At 39.7% G+C, this 12,385-nt stretch overlaps 2 protein-coding genes across 8 annotated transcripts in view; both read right to left on the reverse strand.

The window, feature by feature from the left end:
* NR2C2 (nuclear receptor subfamily 2 group C member 2) overlaps positions 1 to 4,704 on the reverse strand; it is a 41,913-nt gene extending 37,209 nt beyond the window's left edge. For all 5 annotated transcript variants that reach the window (XR_007379302.1, XM_048957461.1, XM_048957462.1 and 2 more), the window contains exon 1: positions 62 to 4,704. The gene's annotated coding sequence lies outside the window, so the exon portion shown is untranslated. The remainder of the gene's footprint in view (positions 1 to 61) is intronic.
* Positions 4,705 to 4,817: 113 nt separating this feature from the next.
* FGD5 (FYVE, RhoGEF and PH domain containing 5) overlaps positions 4,818 to 12,385 on the reverse strand; it is a 103,447-nt gene continuing 95,879 nt past the window's right edge. For all 3 annotated transcript variants that reach the window (XM_048957438.1, XM_048957436.1, XM_048957435.1), the window contains exons 16-21: positions 11,196 to 11,333; positions 10,703 to 10,805; positions 9,536 to 9,666; positions 8,692 to 8,820; positions 6,715 to 6,863; positions 4,818 to 6,127 (exon numbers count right to left, since the gene is read on the reverse strand). In XM_048957438.1, coding sequence (XP_048813395.1) covers positions 6,091 to 6,127; positions 6,715 to 6,863; positions 8,692 to 8,820; positions 9,536 to 9,666; positions 10,703 to 10,805; positions 11,196 to 11,333 — 687 coding nt within the window. In that variant the 3' untranslated portion in view covers positions 4,818 to 6,090. The remainder of the gene's footprint in view (positions 6,128 to 6,714; positions 6,864 to 8,691; positions 8,821 to 9,535; positions 9,667 to 10,702; positions 10,806 to 11,195; positions 11,334 to 12,385) is intronic.

The following is a 12,385-nucleotide window of genomic DNA, read 5'->3' on the forward strand; positions in this document are numbered from 1 at the left end:
GAAGGGGCCCAGATGGCCGTCTCCATTTAAGAAAAAAAACAAAACAAAACACGATTTTTACCTCAGGAATTGGCGCCAAGCGTGCCCCGGTGGTGCCCCTGAGCCGGGCCCGGGCGGGCCGGCGTTGTTGGCGGTGCCCAGAGGCGGCCCAAACCCCGCCACGAGGGGCGGCGGCAGCGGGACCTTAACGGGGTCCGCGGAGGGGTAGAGGGGGTAGAACTGTATTACTGGGAGGGGGGAGTGCGTGTGTGGGAAGGGGGGGGGGGGGGGGAGGTTCTGTGTTATTTGTCAGGGCCCTGTGAAAGGTCAGAGTTCGTGACCCCGCCTGCCGCCGCCGCCGCCCGAGAGCGTTCCAGCGCTTCCTCTTCCCGGCACCACACCGGCCGCGGCCCCCTCCATCCTCTCACGGGGCGGGGCCGAGGATGGCGACGGGGAGGGGCGGGGCTACCTGAGCCGCTTCGAGCGTTCGCGCCAACGCTCCGACAAGCAAAGCTGTGCTGCGGCATGCTCTGTGGTGGTGGGACGGGCGGGCCGTGCACGTGCGCGGCACGGCGCGTGGCGCGTGGCGCGTGGCGCTCGTCTCCGAGCGAGTTGAGGGCTGCGGCGCGCGCGGAGTGCCGTTACGTTGTTCTGAGATGGTAACTCAAACAGGTTTGGTGCTTTAAAGCTACTTTTAAATAGTCTTGAATTTTTATTTAACTTTACCTGGTTGTTGCCGCTGACTAGGGCTCGCCTGGTGGAGCTGGCCGTGAAGGTTGTTCACTTCTAAATGCGTGACTGCAGATGTTGTCTGCCGTCTCTGCTGAGATGCGTTAGGAGTTCGCTGCTGTGAGGGGCTCATCTCCGTGGCTGTTGAACGTGAACTCGTGGCCCAGTTCTGTCATGTTTGTAGCGTTTCTTTCACCTGGGCTGATCACAGTAATCTAACTTAGTTTTAGTACTTCTAGTAAGTTTAGTTTGTGTCTGGTTAAGTAATTAAGGAGTGGTCAAACAGTGAACTGGAAGATGGGAAATATGATAATAACTCCTGAAGGCAATATGCATTCCTCCAAAAGAAGACTTTTCAAGATGCATTTGCATATTTTTTTCTTCATACTGCAATTTTAAAGCGTAGACACTTTTTTCAGGAGTGTGAAGGGAATCATAGAATCATAGAGTGGCCTGGGTTGAAAAAGATCACAGTGCTCATCCAGCTCCAACGCCCTGCTGTGTGCAGGTCATCAACCAGCAGCCCAGGCTGCCCAGAGCCACATCCAGCCTGGCCTTGAATGCCTGCAGGGATGGGGCATCCACAGCCTCCTTGGGCAGCCTGTGCCAGTGCCTCACCACCCTCTGCGGGAAAAACTGCCTCCTAATAGCCAACCTAAACCTCCCCTGAGTTTAAAGCCATTCCCTGTCCTATCACTGTCCACCCTCATAAACAGCCGTGCTTCTCCTGAATATATGTCTATGAATTTTTCAGTGTCCTCATAGTACCATAATTTGTAAAGTAAGTTAGATTTTAGGGTATTTTTCTTGTTGTAAATCAAGAATAATGAGTTGTGAAACAGAGTCTATGACCAAGTTGTCTTTTAAACTGATAACTTGAGTGAAAAAAAAATGACAGTTCAGTGCATTACACTTTGAGATTTATGCCTTTTGAAGCATGAAATGTTCAGTTGTTGTACTGAGGGACGTGATTTAGTGGGAAATGTTGGTGTTAGGTGGACAGTTGGACTGGGTGATCTTAAAGGCCTTTTCCAACTTAGGTGATTCTATGACTAGTGACAGCAAACTTAAAGCAAATCTTAGTTTTGCCTTTTATTTGCTATTTTAAAATATTTTTATCAGAATTTAATCAGTTTTCATCTTTCTTTTTTTCTTTTTTTTTTTTTTTTTTACACCAGCTGTGTTCATGGTTAGGTAGAAAGGTATTTCAATTTTCTGGTCAGAGAATTCTCTTACGAGATCTAGTACTTCTTCTCAGTGATTAAGTTAATCTGTGCAGTCTTTTGTGATAAATTGTCACATGCTGAATAAATCAGAGATGAGAAGTCTAACAAGAATAATGAAGCTTTCAATTTTCACGTTTTCTTTCTGAGCATCAGAATATATAGAATGAGGAAGCAGTAGACTGTAAGGTGTTCAGTTAAATTTATTCTTTATTTAGAAATATCTGCAGTTATTGTTTTTATCTTCTAGGGAAGAGTACATTGTTTTTACTTGATAGTGAAATATATTTTAAATTCACTTGCTCAGTAGCAAATTGTCTTGCCTGAAGATTCCTAAACAGGGAAGTCCTGCATTTCTGTAGCTTTGGACTGTTGACTCCAGGGCTCATAGTTAACTGTGGTAATAAACTTGTACACGCTGCATCCTTTGTCTGTTTGACAGGTAGTCTGGTGGCTTAGCTAGGAAGTTTTCTTCTCTTCCTCACATATATAATTACAGTTATGATTTCTTAGCCTTTTAAGGCATTCTGCCACTAATGTGATTTAGAAGCCATCTGACTCATCATTACATTTTTTTTATACGAACAGAATTCTTGTTGAAATGAGTTTGGTATTTGTTTGAGATAGTTTAAACTGTCCTTCCAGTTTCCTTTAGCTTAAATGGGAGTGAGGAAAGAACATAGAAGTGTAGTATTACAAGCAAATAGATGAAAAAAATCAGAGTATGTTTATTTTAAATGTACTCCATGCCTTTCCAAAGCGTGTGTACATTGGAGACAATTTGCAAAACTTCTCTGGAAAAAGCTATTGAAACTTATTGTCACTTAGTAATAATGATAAAAGTAAAGCGTGGCAAAGAATGACAATGTTGTTGATTTTAATGGTTTCTGAGTGTTTTCTATTCTGTAGAAAGGGAAGACTTGCAGAATATTTATTTGTGCAACAGCACTTTCAGGAAAAGTCTAATATTATTATAGTTGCCATGAGCGGGACTGTAAACCTGCCCTGAAGTTTAGAAACTTTCTTCTCAAAACCTGAGGCACATTGTTGTCTTGATGTCATTCACACTGTAGGATCACACTGTTTTTAATACACCGAAGATTATTTGCTATAGTAAATTCTAAAGGTGAACTGTGAAGTTAGATTAATGTTTTAGGACTGACACAGGGAATAGCTTTTTCTCCTGTTTTTATGCGGCTGTGAACAGAGAGGTCTTTGTTTCTTTTGTGCCAAAGCAGCGCGCAAATGGGAAAAGCCTGTTTGGTGTTTGTAGCTTTGTGTTGTTCTTCCATCCTAAATGTGATCCAGGATCAGCTCAGAGGGGTGGTGACCCCAGGGCCTTCTTGTCCAGCAGCACTTGGTTACAATGGCGTGGAATCTTGTCACGATGGAGCATTCTAACTCTGCTGTATGATTTATACTTTGATTTGGAAAAACGATTATAATAACCGTATAAAAGATGGATTTTAAATAGGCATGTACTGTAAGATAGATCTAAATACTGATTGCAGAAAACCATTAATCCACATAATGCTTTCCAATAGGTAGCAAAATAAACAAAAACACACTGAAATGATAAACTAAGCCAGTTTGCATCGAAACTATTGACTGATTGGCTAGTATGTTGTGCATTATTGCAGATTTTTTTTTATGTTTACAAAGTTGTGAATTTTTTTTTTCAGAGAGAGCGAGGCTTGGTGCGTGTTAGCAAGAAACGCACTGAGCTACTTGCAAATAAATGGCATAAACTGTCCAAAAACCTCTATTTCAATGTTAAAACTATAAAAAGTGATTACTGGATTAGCTCTTGAAATTAAGACAGTTTTTGTCTTTGGTTCTTGGGTTTGCTCAAATTAGATGCAATTAAACTGAAAATACAAGGGCATTTTCTTATTATTTTTCTTGCTTTGTGATATATCAAGACCGTTTATATCTGTAACTGAAGTAGTGTTGACAGGTAGCCTGGCTCAACAAGTTTAAATGTCATGTGGATTGAAACACTTGTTCGTTATTGTCTGAATCCTGTCTTCACAAGATCCCAACTACTGTCTTCTAATTCAAAGCTCTCAGTTTGTTAGAGAATTGGCTAATACCGTGTGCTTGTTAGCAGTAACTAGTAAGGTAAAAATAACGTAAAGGAAAAGCTCGTAGAGCTGCAGTTATATTTTGCCCTTTTATTTTTTCCACATTATATCAGACAATGCTTAATAGCACTGTATCTTATTATTATTTCTTTTTACAACAAAATATTTTTGTGTGTTAAGTTCCTGATTCTTCAAACAACTTCAAACATTCAAACACTTCAGAAACTTCAAACAGCAGTCACAAGATGTCAGCACCTAATCTTCAAAGTACTCTTGTTCTGTAGTGCAGACTTTTTTTGTCTGGGACCACGGTTAGAAATTTTGCTATTTATATCTAACAGTAACAAGGCTGAAGTTGTAACATGAGACATACTTGATTTCTGTTATCCTATGACGATCTGGTGTATGAAACTATCAGTTTCATTTCAGAGTTATCATGCTATCAGATGTATCATAAACAAGAAAAACCCAAACAATACAAGTATGTTTTTATTTAGTGGTAGACTTGTAATTGTTTTTTAAGCTTGGTTGTGTAGGTGATAAATTGAACTATGTTTATCATTTGGAAACATATTACAAATCTTAAAACATGGAAAAATTCCAGCCAGTTTGTTAATCAAAAATTGAGGTATCCATTAAGCTTATCAAAGAAAGGAAAAATGAAGGTAGCAAAGTTTCTTCCCCTCCCTCTGCCCCACAATGTATTTTAATGTAAGAAAATTCTTGAGCATTTTATTTTTGTAGAAAGATATATTTTAATCATAATTGCCATTCTGTTCGCAGTCAGATTTTACGACAAACACAGGACACAGAATCAATTTATTGCAATGATTATAACGTCACTTCTCAACCTTCATTCAACAACAGCCAACAAACCAAACAAAAAAGAAAGGAACAGAAACCAAAACTTGGACATCTTCAGCTAGTGTAAATGCAGCACACATCTGAAGCCAAACTGCCGCTGGGCTGCTGGAACTCCAGCCCTGGCGGTGTAGTAAGATTCACTTAGCCAGAGGAGTTCCAAAGCACTTTTATCAGAGGATTCAGACAAGTGCATTTCACCCTACCAGCATATTGCAAATGATTCACTTTAAAAATGAATATGAATTAAAGTTTCGATGACATTTTTCATAACAACAGCAGAAACATCAGGAGGACTGATAATAAAGATAGAATATTTAAATAAATGATACAAATCTTAACACTGATAGGTAGATTAGTGTTAAATAAAAGTTGTCTGTGGGTTTATAATAAATTAAAATATCCTTTGGGTTTGAATCTGACACGGTATTCAGGGTGACATCAACGTCTGGACTGCAGAGCAACTATAGTGCATTTCAAAATACTGTGGCGATGTGAAAGTAAACAGTTTAAAATAAGTTATACAGTGATTTGTGTCGAATTATAGATGGATAGTAGGTAATTATCCTGGATCACAGCTAGTGCAATGGTGGTAGACTGGGTAAATGGAGCATTTTTGTTCATTCCTTTTCTGCAGAAACAATTCAGCATGTGCATGGCATAATTTCATGCTGGCATTTGTTAATGGATGAATAATAAATCAGTCCACCAAACTCCATGGAAATATGAAAAGATTAAACTGTAGTTGAATGAAAATAATAAAGTGCTTCAAATGAGTATTTGTTGTTTACTACATTGTTTCAAATTCCATGGTAGACTCCAAAACCAACCCAGTGAAATATGACAGTGCTCTACAGTAAGTAGAAGCGACCCTGCTGCTTACTGTAGGCTATACTTCCATGGCTTTTTCTTTCCTTAATGTTAAATTTAGCTTACCATGGGATCATAGGAGAAGCTTACAGCACAGGCTGAGCTTGGACAGGCATAGAGGGTAACCACAAACATTCCCTATTTTAAAGGTTTTTTTTGGGGGTGGGAGGGAAGTAAGAGGAAGAGGAGGAAGGAAGCAGACAGCAATCTGGAAATAGTTCATATCCAGTGTTTGTAGCCAGTTTGCCTGAAATACACCGTTCAGTTTTGTAAGACATAAGAAGATTGCTTGGACTGTATAGAAATCTGAAAATTAGTGTTCTAAGTCTCTTGAGTGATAGTTGCTATAATATGGATGCTTCTTCCATGGCTTCAACCCACCTAAAAAGGGCAGGAAAGAAAGGGTGGTACATGTAAAATTATTTCTTTCAAAAATGCGTATTTTAAGAACATAAAGCCTGAAGAGGACTGTAGCTGTAGTTTTGTAATTAGAATATGAAATATGAAATGACCAAATTATGTTTAAAAGAAACAAAACCTCCCATAAATACAAATTTTCTTCCCATGTGCCTTAAGGCACTAGCATTTTTATTACAAGTTTCATGATTATTTTATTATGTAGAAGTAGTAGAGTAGCAATAAATGCAAAATCCGAACAATTATTTGTTGATGACCAAACTAAGAAGTGGATAAATAGAATACAAATTGGGGAAGCTCCCATACAAAAATCATATTTGACTGGAAGACTATGATTCTTGAGGCTCAGCCTTCTTTCTACCTAAACAGAGGGGTGAAAAAAGGTAGACTTTCCATCACTGAGGGCAGTTGCATGCAATTGGGCTTAGCCAACACTCTGAAAGCCATTTGTTCTCCTCTGTTAGGGTAGGAATCTGAAGCAAAGGAGAGGAAAAATCTTACATAAGCTTTTGGACCTATATGCTCACTAGCACGGACGTCTATTCCCTTACCTCTGTGCTGAACAGTTATCATCTGCTCGGAAGCTATAAAACAGAGTTTGCTTGTGATAGAGATGGAAAACTGTACCCACGCATCCTTCCTCTTTTTCTGGGGCAACAGTGAAACCCAACAAAGGCAAACTTTCTGTGGCGACTTTGTCCTGAAAGTGAGAAGAAGCGAACCAAAAATTAGAGAGAAGCCCATTTCAGTTTAAGGGCTCTTTCTGAAAAACAATCATATGCAAACACTGTCTGTGCTGCAAAAGTAGTAAAATGAATCTTCTGCTGAACTGGTGACTCTTAAACAGGAGCAGTGCCAGCGTACTGCACATGTTCATATAGTCTTCAACCTTAGCAGCACCTCTAAAAATCCAGTTACTCATGGCCATTCAAAAGGTCAAATTACCCATTACTTTAATGACTACTGTGACATCATGGTCCAGGAAGCAACCAATGAGCTTACTGGCAGTGTGGGAAAGTGCAGCAGCACTCGTGAAAGCTTGAAATGGGGCTCCGTCTCGGGTGTGTTACTTCAAGCTATTTTTGTTTGCTGAATGCAAGTAGTAGTCTGCTTTGTACCTTATAATTTCCTTTTATAGCACTAGCAACTTTGTTTTAAAAATCTGTACATCAGATAGCATGCTCACTTTGAACAACACTGCTTCAAAATCTTGGAACTGGTTACACAATTCAGCATTAACTTTCCCCCAGTATACAGCTGCAGTTTTTGTTTTGCCAAAATCTGCTTTATATAAGTTAAAGAAACAATAAGTAATAATCAAACTGAGTTTTAGCTTCACTGAAAGCTGCAACTGTGGTCACTGTAATGTTTTTATATTTGTATGTTGCTTTTGCTTCTGCTCTTAGAAGCTCAGTTGTAAGCTGGGAGTAAGAAGTGTAACTTGCCATCCGTCGCTCTTTCCCTATCACCAAACAAAAAGTGATCGCTTCTAAGATTAGGGCAGATAAGTGTACTGAACACAAAACTGGATGCTAACAGTTGGAATTGCTGAGAGGCTGCAGGACCTTGGAAAAAAGTCAAGTTCAAGATTATGTAGCCTAAGAGGAAACAAATCAGGTAGAAAAACTAAGGAGGTAACAAACTATACATCACACTACTGAAGAAAGCTGTTGAGTTTTCAATGATGGCCAGACCATGAACACTTCTGTGTCTCAATCTCCTCATCTTTTTCAGAGGGCTAATTAATGATGCTTCATTCCTCACACTGCTGAATTTAAGTGATTGATATTTTCAAAGTGTTCTGAAGACTTAAAATATTAAATATTGCTGTTACTACAGTTCTAGCATTCTGTATCCAGCAAAATCATTTTTTATGCTTCTGCTTACAAAATCTGTCATTTACAACCACACCTTGTACTGTATTTCCTTCAAGCTTACTGGCACTGCAGCTACTCAATTGGAGAAGAAATAAAATTGAGAAAAGGGACCGGGATGAGAAAAAAATACATTAGAAGTCTGCTGCAAAGCCAGCCTCCTCAGCTACGAAGAGGAATTTACAGGTCAATACAGAAAGCAGTATTCTCATCTCCACAGACTATCCTATCTTTTCCTGTTGATACTAGTAGGATAAGTATATCTTATTTACACATACAAGACTCTTCCCTCCAGCAGAAATAGATTATAGCACCCTACATCTACAAAAAAAAAAATCTGGCAATTGCCTTGAAGTCTTTGTATGTAAATACCTAGGCTCAGGCTGACAATATATATCAACATGAACAGCAAAAAAAATAAAATCAAATAATGAAGGGGAGTTTGTAAAAAGGTTGCTGAGATCCACCTAGGGATGTGGCTGAGCCCTTCAGCTAAAAGTAACTGCTTAGGGGCCCAGTCCATTAGAACCAGATCTCAGAGGCAGCTGGCTGTGAGAACCGCCACTTACACCTTTCACATTTACTTCTGTTGACTGCAGAGCATAAATGATAAAATTCAGTCAGGAAAATATTTTAAGTTAGATTGCACAGTACCTCATTTGCGACGTAGGTATAGAGGACTTTGCCTTTGATAACAAACCAGCGTTTCTTCCAGTGTCTTTTGCCTCTCTTACATCTGGTGAGGTAACCACTGATGGTAGCTCCCTCTCCTGAGGCTGTCACCTGAAGGAGAGTGGGAGAAATTGGGATTTATGACAGCAGAGGCCTTTTCCTTCCTGATATGAATGTTTACATGGATAGAGTAATATCATGCTTATGTTATTTCTGTTCTTTTTTTTTCCCCACTGTTTGAAGATGTTAAACATTGTTCTTGGTAACACGTGGAAAACATACAATTGCCTTGTTACTGAGAACAAGTTTACAATTATATTCTGAGAAAGTGAACTCGTCCCTCCTGCCAGCTCTTTCTGTTGGGTGAGGTAGTATGGGAAAAAAATGATGCTTCCAGTAAGGGAGGACAGTCCTTTGTCTGAACACCTTTAAGATGTGGTTATGTTTTGGACTTTGCAATATTTTTATATTAACTTATGTTAATAACTTGATTATTTCTCTAATGAAATCAAGTCATAATATTTCTGAGGAAGGTTACCCCTCTCACAGACCTATTTTGAGAATTAGAAAAAAATTCCAGAGATTCAAATCTAGCCTTTCTGACAAGATAGAAGACTGAGCAGTATCTGAGCAGTGCTGTCTCCAGAGCTCAGAGTACTTTATGTTTGAAACATTAGTGTGAAAAACAGAAAAAAATAATTGCATGCTGATGACTAGAGCATGGTATAAGCCCACTGCTTGCAGAACAAATTATAAACATAGCTGCTGAAATCTCAGCACGTAGTTCTCAGCAGTTTCTTGCCTTTCTTAGCCACCTTGGTCCTACCTCTGTAAGAGCTGACGGGATCTTTTTCTGTTTCTTGAAAGATGAGTAATGGATATTGTGGAAGACTGAAGAGAAGGCACTGCTTGAACACCTGGATGAAGTTGGAGGAAAGCTCATACTTAGTGGCCGCTCTGGAAGATAAAGAAAATTCAGAAGGGAAGGGAGAAATGGATGAATTGTTCTATGTCATACAAGGGGTAAGAGATACACGCTAACTAACACAAACAACCAGCTCCTCTGTAGCTGGTTTTTATTTTAGCTTTTCCTTCAAATTACTCTGTTAAGTTTGGTTGGCTGGCTGGATTTCATAGCATCCTCAAGTACTGGTAATAACCTACAGCTACTTGAAAGCAGTCTGAAAGAAAATTTGGCAATGCAAGAATACAGCTTGGCCAGGTCCCTTTGGATGGCATCCCTTCCTTCCACTGTATTTACTGCACCGCTCAGCATGGTGTCATCAGTAAACTTGCTGAGAGTGCACTCAGTCACACTATCGCAGTCACACTGATAAAGATGTTGAAGAGCGCCAGTCCCAAGACAGACCCTTGGGGGACAACACTTGTCCCTGGCCTCCACCTGGATATAGAGCCATTTCCCACAGTTATATATACAAATCCCTCCCCCCCCCAATTTATCTTCAATTTGAATGTGTATTTAAATTAGAACATGGACTCATATAGTAATATAGAGAGTTCTAGTTAGGCAGTAGCTCTACTGTCAGGAATTTCTGCTTCCATCTGTTTCCAGATTAACTTTCTATGTAGAAAAGCTCTTAGTAGCTCTGCACTTTATCTCAGCATTCCTTGTTGTAAAAGCAACAAGGATAAGGACAGAATGAGGTACAGTAAAGCCACTGTTTTCCTTTAATGGATAATTCACTAGAAATTACAGGGAACAGCTATCAGCTCTAATGTTTACATCTCACACTTCTTGCCGTTATACTGGCTTATCAAAAGGCCAGGGAAACCCTCAGAGAACTTAGCTTGCTAAAACAATTTTAGCTGCCTTACAGTCTGGGACTTTTGGGACCTCAATACACATGAATTGTGGTTGAAATGAGAAATCCTCTGTCACAAAGGTTAACATAGCAGGCAGGTCCTAAAAGCATCTCCATTATACAAATAGACAGTATATTTGTCAATTTTGCCAAGAATGGAGGAACTTTACCTCTTTTCTTCAATTCCACATAGCAGCTGTCACAGACTTTGGCTGCTTGATCTCTGAGGTACTTCATAGGGTACTTGTTTCTTGAACAGTTTCGACATACAATCTGCTCCAGAAAGGAGATTTGCATGTAAATATAATTTTAATTGATACGTATGCACATATAAAACAAATCCTCTGAGTTGTTTAGGAGAGAAGGATGGATAGTGGAGCAGATAATTTTGCTACATCTGTGTCAGTCAGGGTAAATTTACTGGTTGAACTATAATTACTGTAAATTTACACTGATCTAAGCCGACCAGAATCCCACACAGATTTTAGTTGCACACTAGTCATGAGAAACCTAACTACCTAACAGAGCAGTGCATTAACAGGTTCTGTGGAAAGTCAAATTCTGGTCTTGATATTGCAAAAAACTTGCAGAAATTAGAGCGGTGGCAGCCACCATCTTAGCGGTGTGAATAAAGCCTCCCTGAGGAGCTTGTACAGCTCTTACCTTCCCACAGGCGTGGCAATGATGTCGCCTCAAAGTGAGGGTGAAGTCACAGCCACAGTTCATGCACATCATAACATGGGATACAGGTACCAAAGTAGGAGGCCTCTCACCCAAGGGTATTCCAAGCCTTTCCCGTAACTTAAAATCAAAGAAGAACAAATCAAGAAGTATTCACACTCCTAAAGTATACCCGTTCAATCCTCCTAATACTGCAGTTCTGTCATTACAGTTCACCTGCTAGAATACCCAGTTTTTCGAAGATATAGGTGCAGTGATACACAGATTCTAAGTGCTTCAGCACTGAAAGTCTATGCCCATCAATATATGGTGCTGTGAAAGGTAGTCAAAACAGATAATAATGGATATAGATCCATTATTGATTGGTCACTGACAACCTTCCACGTGAAGCAAGGACTTTATTCATTGCATATGCAAATTGCAGACAAGGTCATGAGGTAAAGTCATCTTTTTCTTGGCGGTTTCTGAAATACTAACCCTAAAAAACTCCAGCTCCATAGTTTTCAGCAGGAAAGAAGCCTAGTTCATTATTTCATTACACCTGGGGCAGTTTTAAGAATGCAGAAGAGAAAGTACCAAAAATCAGTATAAGCTTGTTTATTTTCCAGTGCAAAACATGATGCACACAAAAAGGAATTTATCCCCACAGAATCCAAACATAATCCGTGCTTTCCATGGCAGATCTGGATATATGGAACAACTATAGTAAATGTACTTATTATTCCTGTTTCTTAGAATACACAAGGCTGCAGTTGTGCATGTGCCTGCCTGTTATCCAAGCCTATGGAGCCATGGTCAGTATGAAACTGATCCCCGTTTTCTCTCTGTATATATATATGCATGTGTGTGGATGTATATAAAACAAGTGATGCACAATGCAATTGCTGACCACCTGCTGAACAATGCCCAGCTAGTTCCCAAGCAATGGCTCTCTTCTCCCCAGCAAACACCCACAGTTTTATAGCTTTTTCACAGTGTCATACAGTATGGTTGGTTTAGGTCAGCTGTCCCTGTTCTGTCCTCTCCCAGCTTCTTGTGCACCCCCAGTTCCTTCTGACAGTACAGTGGGGGAAGCCGAAATGTCCTTTGTTGTGTGCAGCACATCTCAGCAACAACTAAAATAGGCTCGTTTTTCTTCAAAAGCCAAAATGTAGCATTATTCCAGCTAATAT

Source organism: Lagopus muta, chromosome 11 (genome assembly GCF_023343835.1).
Source record: "Lagopus muta isolate bLagMut1 chromosome 11, bLagMut1 primary, whole genome shotgun sequence".
Classification (NCBI taxonomy): domain Eukaryota; kingdom Metazoa; phylum Chordata; class Aves; order Galliformes; family Phasianidae; genus Lagopus; species Lagopus muta.